Source organism: Myxine glutinosa, unplaced genomic scaffold (assembly GCF_964187855.1).
Source record: "Myxine glutinosa unplaced genomic scaffold, kmMyxGlut1.1 SCAFFOLD_2532, whole genome shotgun sequence".
Classification (NCBI taxonomy): Eukaryota; Metazoa; Chordata; class Myxini; order Myxiniformes; family Myxinidae; genus Myxine; species Myxine glutinosa.
In genome coordinates, this window is record NW_027618626.1 from 4,738 (window position 1) to 21,055 (window position 16,318).

A 16,318-nucleotide genomic window follows, 5' to 3' on the forward strand; every position below is an offset into this window, starting at 1 on the left:
TCTGCCCCCATCTTGACTATGGTAGCCAGGTTTTTTCAGACATGTTAAAAACTAACCGCAAAAAACTTGAAGACATTCAGGCCAAAGCCCTGCATGTCTGTCTGGGTGCTTTCGTGAGTTCACCCGTCTCTGCCCTTTTGGTGGAAGCCTCCATCCCTCTGCTGGAATGTGTCCCAGCTTAAATTCTGGGCCAAATCCATATCCTCAGGGGCCAATCACCCAGTCCAAGCTGTTTTTGCAGACTGTTGGAAGAACGAGGCATGAGGCAAAAATCCAAATTCCGCTCCCTTCAGTATGGCCTGTAGGCAGGCAGCTAGAGAAATGGGTCTGGACTCCTTACCTATTAGGTCCGTCAAGAAAGTTCCAATCTGGCCCCCCTGGACTCTTACTATGCCTCAAATCCACCTGGATTTATGGGGGAAAGTCGACAAGGATAACCCTTCTGCATCCTGCATCCAGGCGATCGAGTTCATCCATTCGGTTTGGAGTCAATCTCTCCACGTTTACACGGATGGTTCTAAAGTCCCTTCCCTTGGGAGAACTGCAGCAGCAATATGCATCCCTGATGTTAAGGTGAAAAAGGCCAAGAGGTTTTCTGATCATCTCTCTGTCTTCGCAGCTGAAGTCCTTGCTATCCTACTGGCACTGGAATGGATAATCGAGTTTAATCCTCTAACTGCTGTGAACTTTTCTGATTCCCTCTCTGCACTTAAGGCACAAGCGTCTCTACAGGAAGGATGTAGCTTTGACCTGGTTCTCGAAGAACTGCACCTGATCAACATTGCCAGTTGGAGAGGATCTGTGGTCAATCTGTGCTAGATCCCCGCTAATGTGGGCGTCGGAAGAAATGAGGCCTGCGACCTTGCAGCCAGGTGTGCACTCACGTCCAAATGCGTCACCCAAATCCCTTTGAGACCATCTGAAATTGGTGAATATGGCCAGGGACAAGATTGTTAAAAATGGCAATCCCAGTGGGACACCACCACTAAGGGGAGGTTCTGTAACAGGGTGAATCCAGAGGTGACCCTCCCTATTAGGCTTCCACGGTTGTCCTGCAGAGACCAGGTGGCTCTCTCCAGGCTAAGACTTGTGCACTGTCGCCTTAATTCGTATCTTCACGTGATAGGATGTCACCCTACCGGGACCTGCGACACCTGTGGGAAGCCAGAAGATTTAACTCACTTGTTTCTGGAATGCCGCCTAAATGATGGACCCAGGTTGCTCCTATTTAAAATCATTAGAGGCGGGGGTTGGTGTGTCTGTTCTGCCGGTCATTGTTGGTCATTTAAACCAGAAGCATGCTCAACTTTTTGAAAGCGAGCAGGAGACCCATATAGTTTTATAGATCTTCCATAGGCTTCTTTTTTCTTCTTTTGTTTTCTTTTCAACACAGTTATGTCCAGGCACGTGGCGTGTAGAGCCTTGCGGCTCTGAAAACACCATAAAACTTAAAAGAAGAACAAGAAGAGGTCCGAGCCTCGCAGGACACGGTTTTAGCTGCCAATACAAGATTTGTTACCTGCGCTCGCGAAGCGAATATCAGGGTTAGGCATTCGGTTGTGTCCATACGTGTGGCGTACGCGTCTGCATTTTTAAAATTCATTTTCTCGTCAACCATTGGTCCGATTGACATGAAATTTGACCATAGCAGCGCTTCCGCCTGTATAATTTTTTATAAATGCATTATTATGACGTCATAGGTCACGTGGTACATGAGCCATCTTGGAAAAATCAAAAAACGTTGCACCTCTTATATTTCCGAAACCGCTCCATGGAAAAAATTGAAACATGGTGCATTGTCAAGTACTCCCCATGGGAATATATGTTAATGATGATGTCATCGGTACCTTAATTATGATGTCATAATTCGACAAGTGCAATGCTCGATTCGCTCAGTATGAATTTTTTTCTCTGCAACTGTTTGTTTGATGAACACGAAAGTTTCACCAAAGGAGTGCCTCCTCCTGTGGAATATTTTAATGGTAATTATGACATCATAGGTCACATGGTACAAGCACCATCTTGGAAAAACTGAAAAATGTTGTACCTCTATATCTCAAACCGCTCCATGGAAAAAATTGAAATGTAGCTCATTGTAAAGAACTCCACATGAGGAATACGTGTTGTTAACGATGACGTCATTGGTGCCTTAATCATGACCTCATAATTCGACAGGGACAACGCTTAGTCTGATCAGTTCGAAATTTATTGAGCGTGATCTACGCAACAATTATATTGGAGAATATAAATTTATGATGTGATCACTCACGTGGTCTGGCAGCCATATTGGATCAAATAAATAAACCCTTCAAAAACAGAAGAGTTGGCTCGCACCAAGTTGACTGTGCAAGATAAGTATTCTATGAATACCATCTGGTTTAATGGGCGTCTGCTATTGGAAGGCCAATGCGATCATTACCAGCATTCAAGCAGATTTCCCAAAGGGAGAAACCGTATCTGGTTTGGGTGCTTCTGAGCACTGATAGGAGGATAATGTCTGAGGTACAAACTCGACAGGGTCATATCTGAGCTAGCCTGTACCAACAGGAAATGGTACGAACTCGACACCTCTTATCCATGGATATTTCTTGTATTTCCTATATTTCTGCGAGTCCGATTTGCCTTCGGGAACAGAACAATTATGGTTAACCATTATGAAATTGCTGCTCTACTAAAATATTATTTGAATTTGATTTCACTCCAGCAATGTTAGGTTGAAATTGCCCGTCGAGCAGAACCGAGTCACTGAAAACGCACACAAAGTGCATGCACGAAAGGCCTCGTTAGCATTCATATGTCATTTTGAAAGTTCCGTATTGCAGAAGCAATGGAAAACAATAATAAAAACTTCTGTTGGCAAATGTAGGACTCTTGATGGCAATACACATTTGACGAATTAAAAATGGCACATAATTCCAAATAAAAACAGAGCAGACTGCTATCCTAAAAGCAAATTGCTAACCTACCGGTTGGAAAATAAATAGATTTTTCAGCCATCCAGCCATGTTGCGTAATCATCGCAAGGACATTCGCTCATTTATGATTTGCAAAGATCCATGCATAATGATTTCCTTATTTTACACCGAAACTGCAGTTTCTCCTAAAACCATCATTGGGAATGAAGCCAGAACATCAAAATTAAAATAAACATTTATTAAACAAAAGCAAACATGGCACGATAGAAATAAAAAAAGCAAAATATACTCCGTAGATACCGATGCTGTTTGACCAATATGGCCCAACACAGTACTTTTGTACTGCTTCGCCGATTCAACAAACGCAAGTCATCGTTGGACAACCATGAGGTTGAGCTGGAGAAGTTTTAAAGCCAAGAAGCTGGTGAACTGGGAGAGCATGCAGAAAGCCCCTTTCTCTCCCACCAAAGGAGGAGTTCAGCGTTGCAGTGAGTCTGCTCGTGCGTACGCACGGCCAAGCACAAGGCGGTCACGTAACAGGCGGTAGACTAACACGTAATTGGCAAACAGCAGCACAGCTGCTGAAAGCGAGTGCTGCCATCGGCGGGAACTTGCCAACCCGTAAAGCTCATAAACAACGACGGCTCCCTCAATGGTGAGCAGCGAGTTGAGAATGCGCAATGGCCGATGGAACAAGAACTAGAGATGGAGGGAAAAGGTCCGAAAGTGAGAATCATTGTGCAAGGGTCAACGCAATTAGTAAAAACATATTGAGTTCAAGCTATGCTTTGAGAATAAGGCAAGAGGTTGCGAGTTGTTTTCCAAATATATATTATTAGTCTCAACTAAAGCTCAGGTTCCACTCTCATTCTGCTTTCCAAAATACAAATGGAAAATAACTTCGAATCTCCGCTTTACTCTTAATGCCATGGTAAAGACATTAACCCCATTGTTTGGATGTCTTACATAGAAACGCGCGTGTGAGACGTCGGAGGGGATAGCCACGTTGAGAGTACCCAGTGCTCTGTATAGGGACTTCTGATGTCGAACCAGTACTCCCTGTGGCCAGATGATCGACTCTGACCATCTAACAGGCACAGACATAGGTTTTTATATTTTTTGCAGAGGATAAGTCACGTATTACTGGAAGCATCAATGCCTCATGTGTTTGCGCATAGGCTTACGTGTGCTGTGGTGTGTTGCCATGTGCCCCTGGCTCCAGGCGCTGCCAGCATCCGAGGTGTGCGGCAGCACGATGCAGGCGGTCGCAGTAAGTTGGAGGGAGACGGTGGGCGGTGAGCAGAACAAAAGAGTTCACCCAGACAAGCAGCAGATGCTCGCACGACCAGCGCATGTCATAGTGCTGGGTGCTCTTTAAGTTGTTTGGGAAGACAGAAGGTGAAAAGAAGAATGTTGGAGGGGTATGAGAGAAAGACCCCAAAAAATAAAGAGAGAAGCTAGGATGTTTGGTCAGTATAACGCAGGGATGGAGGGACGGAGATGGAGGATTGGGGATTGGAGGTGGGAGGGATTTCCATCCATCAATGAGTGAAGAAGATCTGGTTCATTCCCCAAGCACCCTCCTTTAAATTTTCCCATTTCCCTCTTTCTTCTACAATCTTTCCATTCTCCTATTCAGTTGGCACATGCAATTTACATATGCAGAACATTACTTTACAACTCCCTAAAGATGTCAATTTCATGCATCATCGATAAACATTTTTAATTATCGCATTACTGCATCAAAAAAATGTTTTCACATTTATCACACCTGATGCCATAACCAATTAAAAATGCAAAAAATAAAAATAAAAATTTAATTTGTACACGACAATTCTGTTGAGCAGAATAATTATTTTCCACGGTGTATTTGTCTTTTTTTGAAACTGATGTTGCTTTTTAATATTCTCTTTACATGACAAGCCACACCAAATTTAGCATAGTTCAAAGTACGGCACTGCAATGTACATGTCCAATGAACGCCTATGCACTTCAAGCATGCATAAAATGAGAATTTAAAATATCTGAATCAATATACAGTCACGTGAAAAAGTAAGTACACCCAATGTAAAGTTTTGACTTTTTCAACATATTTCAACATGCAGCTATTTGATCTTCATTTCAACAATATTGATCGATAAAGGTGATATAATAAAACAAATATCATGAAACATTTACATTTTGTAGTCCATTGTATAATTTAAATAAACATAAATGCAAATTCCGCATGTGGAAAAAGTAAGTACACCCTTGGCTCTAATAGGTGGTATTGCCCCCTTTGGCAGAAACAACCTCAAGTAGGCGTTTCTTATAACTGTCTACCAGTCTCTGACATCGACTGGGAGAAATTTTTGCCCACACCTCCATGCAAAATTCTTTCAGCTGTGCGATGTTTGAGGGGTTTCTTGCATGCACAGCTCGTTTCAAATCCCCCCACAACATCTCGATGGGATTTAGATCAGCGCTTTGACTTGGCCATTCCAGAACCCTCCATTTCTTTCTTTTCAGCCATTCCTTGGTGGATTTACTGGTATGTTTAGGGTCATTGTCATGTTGCAAGGTCCACCTTCGGTTGAGCTTCAACTTTCCGACAGATGGCCTCATCATCCTCAAGCACCCTCTGGTACAATGAAGAATTCATAGTGGATTCTATGATCGTGAGCTGCCTAGGCCCTGATGCAGCAAAACTGCCCCAAACCATAATATTTCCACCACCATGCTTTACAGTTGGTATCAGGTTCATGTGGTCAAATGCTGTCTTTGGTTTTTGCCAAACATGTCTTCTGGTACTGTGGCCAAATAGCTCGACCTTTGACTCATCTGTCCAGAGCACATTGTTCCAGAAGGGCTTGTGTTTGCCTAGGTGTTCATTGGCAAACTTTAATCTTGCCCTGATGTTCTTTCTGGACAGCAAAGGTTTCCTCCTGGCACACCTCCCATGTAGATCTAATTTGTGCAGCCTCTTTCTAATGGAAGACTCGTGCACTTTGACATCAACAGTGGCAAGAGCTACCTGTAGGTCCCATGATGACATTCTGGGGTTCTTAGAGACTTCTTTCAGCATCTTGCGGTCGGCTCTTGGGCTGAACTTGCTGGGGCGGCCTGGCCTGAACAAGTTGGCAGTTGTTTGGAATCTTCTCCACTTGCAGGTGATCTTCCGGACAGTCGAATGATCGATTTCAAATTGTTTGGAGATCTTTTCAAATCCCTTCCCAGACTCGAAGGCATCTATAACCTTCTTTCTGAAGGCCTCAGAGAGCTCTTTTGATCTAGGCATGGTGATGCCGCACACTTCAACAACAAAGAGCAAACCAAACTAAATGTCTGAGGTTTAAATAAGGCAGGTTCCTCCAAGATCTTCTCTAACGATGTTCTAATCATTTGCACCTGAGCTGGTGCACCCGATTCTAATTTTAGGTATTTGAAGTCGTGATAAATGTCGGGGTGTACTTACTTTTTCCACATGTCAAATTTGCATTTATGTTTATTTAAATTATACAATGGACTACAAAATGTAAATGTTTCATGATATTTGTTATATTATATCACCTTTATCTATCAATATTGTTGAAATGAAGATCAAATAGCTGTATGTTGAAATATGTTGAAAAAGTCAAAACTTTACATGGGGTGTACTTACTTTTTCACGTGACTGTGTGTGTGTGTGTGTGTGTGTGTGTGTGTGTGTGTGTGTGTGTGTGTGTGTGTGTGTGTGTGTGTGTGTGTGTGTGTGTGTGTGTGTGTGTGTGTGTCTGAGGGAGAAATTGGGAGGAAGGAACAAAGTTTGAAACAAGACTGAACGAGGAGCCCATGGTGAGCGCAAGCAAAGTGTGCTGTCACCTCATCTTCTTCGTCAGTCTTTCAATTTTTTTTATTTTTATTGTATACAAGATCGAGGCTCGTGAAAGAGCGAACATTAATCACACAGAAAGACAAACAGACACACAAAACAAATAACATCGGGAGCGGTAAACAAGATGGGGAGAGAGGGGGAAGGACATAAACACAACATTTGAGAGCAGGGACCGAGAGACATGGAGACATCGAGAGAACTGTGGGAGGGAGAGGGCTTTGGGGGGGGAGGCATGGGAAGGGGAGGGGGGGTGGGAGAGGTATAAAACATATGGACACTGCCAAGACTTCCAGGAAAGAAGTTGGAATTTCAAACAAGGTGGATCTGGGGTGAATTAGTGGGGGTAGAAAAGATCAAGGTTTTGGATGGGGGAAGATAAGAGATGGTGGTGAACAGCTGTTTTGAAGACCTGGAGGGAGGAGTGTGATTGAAGTGAGTGTGGGAGTTTGTTCCAGAGGCGGGAGAAAAGAGGAATGAAAGAGTGAAGGTGAGCAGAGAGCCGAGATTTCGGCAGTTTAACCATCAGAGGGTGGCTGGCAGATCTTGTGCGACCTGTAGGAATATTTGGGGGACAGAGCACAGAGAGAGCTGGGGGAGCAAGGCCGGAGAGGAGTCGGTAGAAGACAGAAAGACCACCTACCTGCCTGTGGTGAGTGAGTGAAAGGCCCTCAGAGATAGCTTCATCGCGGGAGATTCCAATGATTCTGAAAGCTTTGGATTCAACAGCGTGAAGCCGAGCAAGGTGTGAGGCAGGAGCACCAGCCCATAGGGGAGAACAGTATTCCATTGAGCTGCGGATGAAAGCCTTGTATGTGGTGAGGAGCTCAGGTGTGCCTAGGAAGGACTTCGCACGACGGAGGATGCCCAGTCGGCGACTGGCTTTGGAGGCCAGCTTGGAAATGTGGTTTTCCCAAGAAAGATCATGGCAGATGGTGAGACCCAAAAGCTTGAGCGACAGAACTTCTTGGAGAGGATTGTTGAGAAAGTAGATGGGAGGGTTGTCCAGTCGATCTTTTCGGAGAGACATAGTAAGAGTGTGAGATTTGTCAGGATTGAAAGACATGTTCCACATGTTTGACCAGTCTGTGATTTTGTCCAGGTCTTCAGAGAGTGAGGAGGCTGCAGACTGCCGATCTGAGGGAAGAGGAATGGAGCGGCAGAGAGTGGAGTCATCAGCAAAGAGATACAGAGGATTTTCCAGAGTCGGAGAGATCATTGATAAAGACCAGAAAAAGCACAGGGCCCAGCACACTGCCTTGGGGAACTCCAGCCTGAACGGGAAGGGGAGATGAGAGAAATCCATTCAGGGCCACACGTTGACTACGACCAGAGAGGAAGTCCGCAAGCCATGCATGGAGATTTCCATGGATACCATAGGAGGAGAGTTTGGTGAGCAGAGCTGGGTGCCAGACCGTATCGAAGGCACATGATATGTCAAGGGAGACAGCTCTGATTTCCTGTTTGGCATTGAGGACCTCCATCCATTGTTGAGACAGCAGAAGCAGCATGTCCAGAGTAGAGTGACCTGGTCTGAAACCAAATTGATGATCAGAGATCAAGCCATTGGAGAAGAGGAAAGATTTCATATCCGAAGCAATGATGGATTCAATGACTTTGCTGATAATTGGGAGCAGGCTGATTGGTCTGTAGTTGCAAGGATCTGTTTTTGCACCTTTTTTGTGTAAAGCGGTAATGTTTGCTGATTTCCAGGATGCTGGCAGATGACCTTGAGCAAAAGATAGGGTGAAAAGAACAGAGAGAGGGTGAGATAGAGCGGCAGAGCAGGATTTTAGGACCCGTGGGCTGATGCCATCTGGTCCAGTTGCAGAATCAGAGTCGAGGTTTGACAAAAACTCCTCCACCTTGTCAGGAGAGAAGGTCACAGAGTCCAGGAGCAGTTTGGTTCGACTGGGAAAGGTGGGAACAGAGAGAGATGGGTTTGGGACTAAGGATTTTGAGGCAAACACAGAGTTGAGGCATTCGGCTTTGTCACGTGCGATGTCAACTGTGTGGCCATTTGAGGTAAGGGAGGGGATGGAGGGGGAACAAACACCAGAAACGGATTTGACCAGACGCCACCACGATTTGGAGGAAGGAGACAGGTTTGAGAGTTCATTCTTGAGTGAGGAGAGATAGTGCTTCCTGGCACTCCTGAGGGTAGACACACACTTGTTCCGAGCTTGGTGGAAGGAACTGAGATTTCCTTCAGTTGGATTAGCCTTCCAAGAGGCAAAGGCAAGTTGTTTCAGGGCAACTGCCTCACCACAAGATTCAGTGTACCATGGACGGGAGGAAGGGTAAGACAACTGAAGGCGAGATGGGATAAATCTGTGCATGAGAGAGATCAGTTTGCTTTGGAAGAATTCCCAGGAAGAATTGATGTCAGAGGCAGTGGAGATGGGAGACCAATCCAGACGATTGATGGCTGCTTGAAGACCGTCCCAGTCGGCCTGAGTGAAATGCCAGACTCGTCGACGCTGAGGATGCTCTCTGAGAATGGCCAGAGAGATGTCCACTTTGACAAGCACATGATCAGAAGAACCGATTGGAGCAGAAGAAGAGCAGCAGACATTAGCAGGGAAGTTAGTCATAACCAAGTCTAGAAGAGAAGATACTCCATTGGCTTCCTCAAGTCCTTCAACTCCTCCTCCTCTAACCTCCAATGCCTCCTCCTCCTTTAACCTCAAACTCCTCCTCCTTACGTCTTGTAACCCCCACCCCCACTCCATCCCCTCCTGCTCCTCCTCTTCTCAGTCATCCTCCCCCTACCTCTTATTCCCACCCACCACCCCCATGTTATCACCAACAAAATTACAGGGTGTTTCAAAAAGATTGATACAGCTTTGACTTCCTGCCATTTCTTTGTTTTTTGACCTATACCGTTTTCCTTTACAGGGTTTAGTGATGTTATCGTGGTATTTGTTCCCTGAGATTTCTAGTTCCGTAGCTCAACTACTCCATTGACAGTGGAGCAAAAGACAAAAGTGGTGGCTCTGTGGTACGAGACTAAATGAACAACCACAACAACATTTTCTGGGGGGCAGAACTACCTGACTGACTGAGAGGTACCTGAAAGGGCCTAAGGTCACATGCTACTGCACCTTCAATGCCAGATGGAGAATGCTAGGGCCTTACTGGTTTGAGAATGACAACAGCAGGACCATGACGATCAACAGTGAGCGCTACCGGGCCATGCTCCAGAAGTTCCATAATGATCGAGCCCAAAAGGTCACCCCAAACCAGCTCAGCATGACCGGGTTTATTCAGGATGGTGCACCCCCACATACAGCTGGTGACACCATCACTTTCCTGCTGCAGATCTTCAGAAACCGCCTAATTGCCCTGGGTACTGCTCATGACTGGGCACCCCATAGCCCACACTTTAACCCTCTGGACTACTGGTTTCGGGGGGCTGTCAAGGACTATCTACGTCAATCGCCCTGCCACACTGGATGATCTGAAGCAGGAGGTGTCAGACTACCTCCAGGCAGTGCCACATGAGACCTACAGGAAAGTTGGACAGAAATTTGAAGTCAGGATCAATGCCTGTCTGAACCACGGAGGGGCACACATTGAGAACGTCAATTACAAATATTTTGCGTAGAACGCCAATTTCAGACCTTGGGCTCTCACCAATTCTAGCAGTGACTTACTGCAATAGCAATCAGTGATAGAAAATTCCATACCATAAGCTTTCAAGAAATGTTTGGTTCACATTCCTGAGGTTTCTGTTTCTTTGTAAATAAACGTTTAAAGTTGTATCACTCTTTTTGAAACACCCTGTAATTCAGGGTTGTGGATATGGCATGGACATAACGCGCTATGTGTCCTCCTCCTGTGTCTGGGATTCCCTGTATATCTTTATGTAATCATCCCAAAGATTTCTATGCCAAAAGCATCAAGGCCTCACTAAACCAAGCTTGTACATGTGACGGGGAGAAGTAGGTGAAGTTTCATCAATACCACATACCATTTGATTTTACGAGTTCACTTTTACAATTCTACAATCTTCTTTTAAACACATATAATTCTCAGCTTAAAGTTATTCTTATTTAGAGTTTTGAATAGCAAGATATCATAAACTCCCATCTTTAAAAAGTTGTTTCTTCTTCACGTGGCACAACATGCATCTCAAAAGGTTCAATCTACATATATTCAGTTATTTTGTGCACCTCATATTGAGATGGCCCCTCAACATAATCATATCGATATCATAATCATATCGAATCATATCGAGATAGAAGTCGAAGAAACATCTCAAAGTAGGCTCTCCTTTTTATCCCAGGTTTTATCAAAATTTATTTATAAAGAACCAGCGAGATACTGAACAGTTTCACCTCAACCAATGCCAATCAAGATTGCTTCTGTGTTGCAGCCAATCACATTCAGGTTCAATAAAAGTTGAGAATATCCCACCGAGCAATGAAAGAGAATCTTTTATCTCAGACAGTGTAATAGCTAATCACTGATTATTGCTTGTTTGTTTTCTCTTTCCAACAATGCCATTTCAACCATCAATTCAAGAAATCTGTCATGCAGTCCAATAACATCCGATTGGAAAACCATCATGATCAACCGTGAAAAATAATAATTAACATTGGCAACAAATTATTTTCCTATAGACTTGTACATCAAAATGATTTGATGCAAATAAATGTATGTGCACTGTTAGCCAATCGGCCAGATCACCTTAAGAAAGCAGAGTGGCAGGAATGCAACATAGTAGGCTGAAAGGAGAGAGTTGTACAAAACCTCCTTGATGCGGAGGTTGAAATCCCACTTTAAAAGCTGAACCTCTGCTCGCACAGCTGGCGGGGACAATGCGCAGGCATGTGGTGGCAAAACACTAGCACCCACAAACTGCTGCCTAAGGAATACAGAGGTACATTAGCTATTGATTGGTGAAAATTTCATACAAATAATGAACACACCTATAAAATTGGAAAAAAAAATTGATACACATTTACCCAAAAATGTTTTTTTTTGGGACAAGTAAAAAAACAAAATGATGGTACAAGTTCATTGCACCATCAAGTTCTTGTTCAAGAACAAGTTGTTCAAGTTCTTTCCTGGGAAAACCACATTTCAAATCTGGCCTCCAAAGCCAGTCGCCGACTGGGCATCCTCCCCATCGTGCGAAGTCCTTCCTTGGCACACCTGAGCTCCTCACCACATACAAGGCTTTCATCCGCAGCTCAATGGAATACTGCTCTCCCCTCTGGGCTGGTGCTCCTGCCTCACACCTAGCTCGTCTTCACGCTGTTGAAACCAAAGCGTTCAGAATCATTGGAATCTCCCGCGATGAAGCCAACTCCAAGGGCCTTTCACTCACTCACCGCAGGCAGGTTGGTGGTCTTTCCGTCTTCCACCGACTCCTCTCCGGCCTTGCCCCCCCAGCTCTCTCTGGGCTCTGCCCCCCAAATATTCCTACAGGTTGCACAAGATCTGCCTGCAACCCTCTTATGGTCAAACTGCCAAAATCAAGACTCTCTGCTCACCTTCACTCCTCTTTTCTCCTACCTCTGGAACAAACTCCCTCACTCTCTTCAATCCCACTCCACCCTCCAGGTCTTTAAAACAGCTGTTCACCACCATCTCTTATCTTCCCCCATCCAAAACCTTGATCTTTTCTACCCCTGCTAATTTCACCCCAAATCCACTTTTTTGAAATACCAACTTCTTTCCTGGAAGTCCTTGGTGTCCTTGTGTTTTATACTTCTCCCACTTCCCCCCCACCCCTTCCCACGCCTCCTCCCCCCAAGCCCTCTCCCTCCCACACATCTCCCGATGTCCCTGCTCTCAAATGTTGTGTTTGTGTACTTCCCCTTCTCTCCCCATCTTGTCTACCGCTCCCTCTTTTTATACATTTTGTTTGTCTGTTTGATTTGTTTGTGTGATAAGTGTTAGCTCTTTCACGAGCCTCGATTCTATATTTTTAAAATAAAATAAAAAAATTGAGGAAAATAAAAGTTCACAACTTGTTAAACACTGCTTTCCAGGTGTTCATCAACATATTTCACAAGCAAAATAGGCAAAATTATGCAACCTCCATGTACCCGATTATTCACTGCCATGTCTGACTCTTCCCTTGTTTTCACAATTCATCCCCCTTGATCCTCGCTATCTCTATACCTGATGTAATATGTAGATGGCCCCACAAGTCTACATGGTGCATAATGCCTAGTCTCCATTAACAGGTTCGAGCCATCTGGGACAGGCCTGGTTGCGTCTCCTTGATTGTAACTTGCTGCTTGAACTTAGCCCAATCATGAAAGTTGGGCCTGGGTTTAGTTTAGCCTCCAGGTCCAGCCAGGGTACGTGACATTAGCAGTGAGATCAGTGCAATATGTCCTGCCATCAACAAGCAATCATCAGCGTATACTTTTGAGTCCATCTCGCTCAGCTTCGGTCCTCAATTTTCCTCATTCTTAGTCACCCACTCCGTTCACATACGACACCATAAATAGTAAATAAGCAACAACAATAATGAGGGGATACGTCCATCTGAGTAATGCCCCATTAACGTCTGAAATCAAGAACAAGATTAAGAGAATGCTTCTCGGCAATGTCCCATCAATGTCGGAATAATGTTCGACCTCATCTGTATGTTCACAAAGTACTTACGCTGTCATGGTGTGCGCAGATAAGCAATAAGGTATTCACCATTGTCCAAGAAATGCCAATGTTTTTATTCATAATGGTAAGGGAATGCTAATATCAGGTTAGTATCATAGATACACATCGATTAAATTAATTGGGCATGAATAAAGCACAGGTATGATGGGCCAATTGGCCTTCACGCCCATGGAAAGTTTGTAACAATGCATCAAATGTACAGCTAAGTACACTCTTGCCCAAAGGAGCAACTTGACGTCGCTTTGGGTTCAAAGCTGCCAAATCGAGATGCAACCCAGAGCAAGGCCATTGAGAATGGGGCCCATCACAAACGGCTCAAACCTGCTAATGGAGACAAGGCATTAGTAAACCCACATAAAAACAAGGTAACAGCAGAAGAAAACAAAACATAAGCGAATAAAAAATGTTTGGCGTGCCTCGTTTCCATTAGCAAGCTCAGAACTTCTCCATCTCGAAACCAGGCTGAGCCGGAACCAAGCTCCATGTCTCCATTATCATGTAAGAAACTCAAGGGAGACATCATTATTACATTAATTATATATACGGTATATACAACCCTGGTGTTGGGCTAGCGGCTAGGGTGCCAGCTTAGGATCCTAGGATCCTGGGTTCGAATCCCGGTCGATCGCTGAATTAACGCCAGGGGGGTTGACTCAGCCTGTCATCCTTCCGAGGTCGGCTAATTGAGTACCAGTTCACTGGTAATTCCCTGCTCGTCGTAAAAGGCGACAAAAAGGGTTAGCGGCAGGAAGGGCATCCGGCCGTAAAACATTGCTTCAAAAAGGGGACCGAAAAACAACAACAACCACGGTCCCCGAAAAAGGCCAACCCCCGCTTTGCGGGGAAAAATGGCCTCTAAATGTGGTTATTTTTTTAATTATATACAGTCACGTGAAAAAGTAAGTACACCCCATGTAAAGTTTTGACTTTTTCCAACATATTTCAACATACAGCTATTTGATCTTCATTTCAACAATATTGATAGATAAAGGTGATATAATAAAACAAATATCATGAAACATTTACATTTTGTAGTCCATTGTATAATTTAAATAAACATCAATGCAAATTTCACATGTGGAAAAAGTAAGTACACCCCTACATTTATCACTACTTCAAATACCTAAAATTAGAATCAGGTGCAGCAGCTCAGGTGCAAATGATTAGAACATCGTTGGAGAAGATCTTGGAGGAACCTGTCTTATTTAAACCTCAGACATTTAGTTTGGTTTGCTCTTTGTTGTTGAAGTGTGCGGCGTCACCATGCTTAGATCAAAAGAGCTCTCTGAGGCCTTCAGAGAGAAGGTTAGAGATGCCTACGAGTCTGGGAAGGGATTGAAAAAGATCTCCAAACAATTTGAAATCAATCATTCGACTGTCCGGAAGATCATCTACAAGTGGAGAAGATTCCAAACAACTGCCAAATTGTTCAGGCCAGGACGCCCCAGCAAGTTCAGCCCGAGAGCAGACCGCAAGATGCTGAAAGAAGTCTCTAAGAACCCCAGAATGTCATCACGGGACCTACAGGTAGCTCTTGCCATTGTTGATGTCAAAGTGCACGAGTCTACCATTAGAAAGAGGCTGCACAAATTTCATCTATATGGGAGGTGTGCCAGGAGGAAACCTTTGCTGTCCAGAAAGAACATCAGGCCAAGACTAAAGTTTTCCAATGAACACCTCGGCAAAGACCAGCACATATATATATATATATCAATATATATATATATATATCAATATATATATATCAATATATATATATATCAATATATATATATATATATCAATATATATATATCAATATATATATATATCAATATATATCAATATATATATATATATATATATATATCAATATATATATATATATATATATATATATATATATATATATATTGTTACGTGCGCCTCCCCAAACCCCGGTCACGGTGTACCTCCGAGCCCCGAGAGGAGTCACGGCAGAAAGATGTGTTATTCTGTGTGTCAAAGATCAATGGTGAAACCACACCAATTGTTACCAACAAACAAGTATTGTATTAAGGTCACACAAGAATAACAGCAATAACAATATTAATCAATTGTACAACCAATATATCATTCCTATGATGGTACCATCAGTTTCGTACAATATAACTCACTGTGCTCCAAGTGAGCGAAAATAACATTCCCAATGTCTCTATCCCAGCAACAAGCCAAAGTCGATCCACGCTCCAGTGATCGTCAGAACGATGTCTCTTCAAGACCAGAATCCCGTTTGGTTGACAGTCACACTGCCAAAGATGGGCAAAGGTGTCCTCAAGAGGCGACTGGGAAATCACACCTTCGGGTATGGATGTTAAACGGCTCCCCACATGGCGAACCGCAAATTCCCACTCAAAATCCACGTCACACATGCAAACCAGGCTTACGGATGGATGCGTTGAAATGGTTGGAGCGAGGTGAAAAACCTGGAGCGATGCGAAAATCGGGCGCGAGACAAAACGGCCAACGGCCCGTACTCGAGACGTAACGGCTCTCCAATGATTCTCTTCGGAATCAACCGCAAACCCTGACACGCAGGTTTATCTGTCACAGCAATAACAACTCTGTCGCAGGAATCCCTTTCCCAGGAAACCCAAAGTTCACTCGTGACCCCCGTTCACCAGCGTTTGTTCAAAACCTCAACGCAGCTCGGCTCCTTGTCCACCTCACTCGCTCTGCCTCTTCTTCCTCTTCCTCTTCGTCTTCGTCTTCGTCCGGTTCCCGATCCGGTTCCCGATTTCTTTTAAAACACTAACTTTTTTTTACCTTTTGAAAACAGTTATTTCTATCTCACTTAAACGATAACAATAATAGTACATGCAACCAAAAATGTTTAAAGTGGATGAGAACCACAACAACGGAAGTGACGAATCCATAACAATATACAGTCATACCC

The 16,318-nt window shown here is 44.0% G+C and overlaps 1 protein-coding gene across 2 annotated transcripts in view; it reads right to left on the reverse strand.

Annotated features, from left to right (window-relative positions):
* Window positions 1-3,138: 3,138 nt before the first annotated feature.
* TMEM39A (transmembrane protein 39A) overlaps window positions 3,139-16,318 on the reverse strand; it is a 57,300-nt gene continuing 44,120 nt past the window's right edge. For both annotated transcript variants that reach the window (XM_078769438.1, XM_078769437.1), the window contains exons 7-10: window positions 11,458-11,635; window positions 4,100-4,287; window positions 3,882-4,002; window positions 3,139-3,614 (exon numbers count right to left, since the gene is read on the reverse strand). In XM_078769438.1, the coding sequence (XP_078625564.1) occupies window positions 3,393-3,614; window positions 3,882-4,002; window positions 4,100-4,287; window positions 11,458-11,635 (709 nt within the window). In that variant the 3' untranslated portion in view covers window positions 3,139-3,392. The remainder of the gene's footprint in view (window positions 3,615-3,881; window positions 4,003-4,099; window positions 4,288-11,457; window positions 11,636-16,318) is intronic.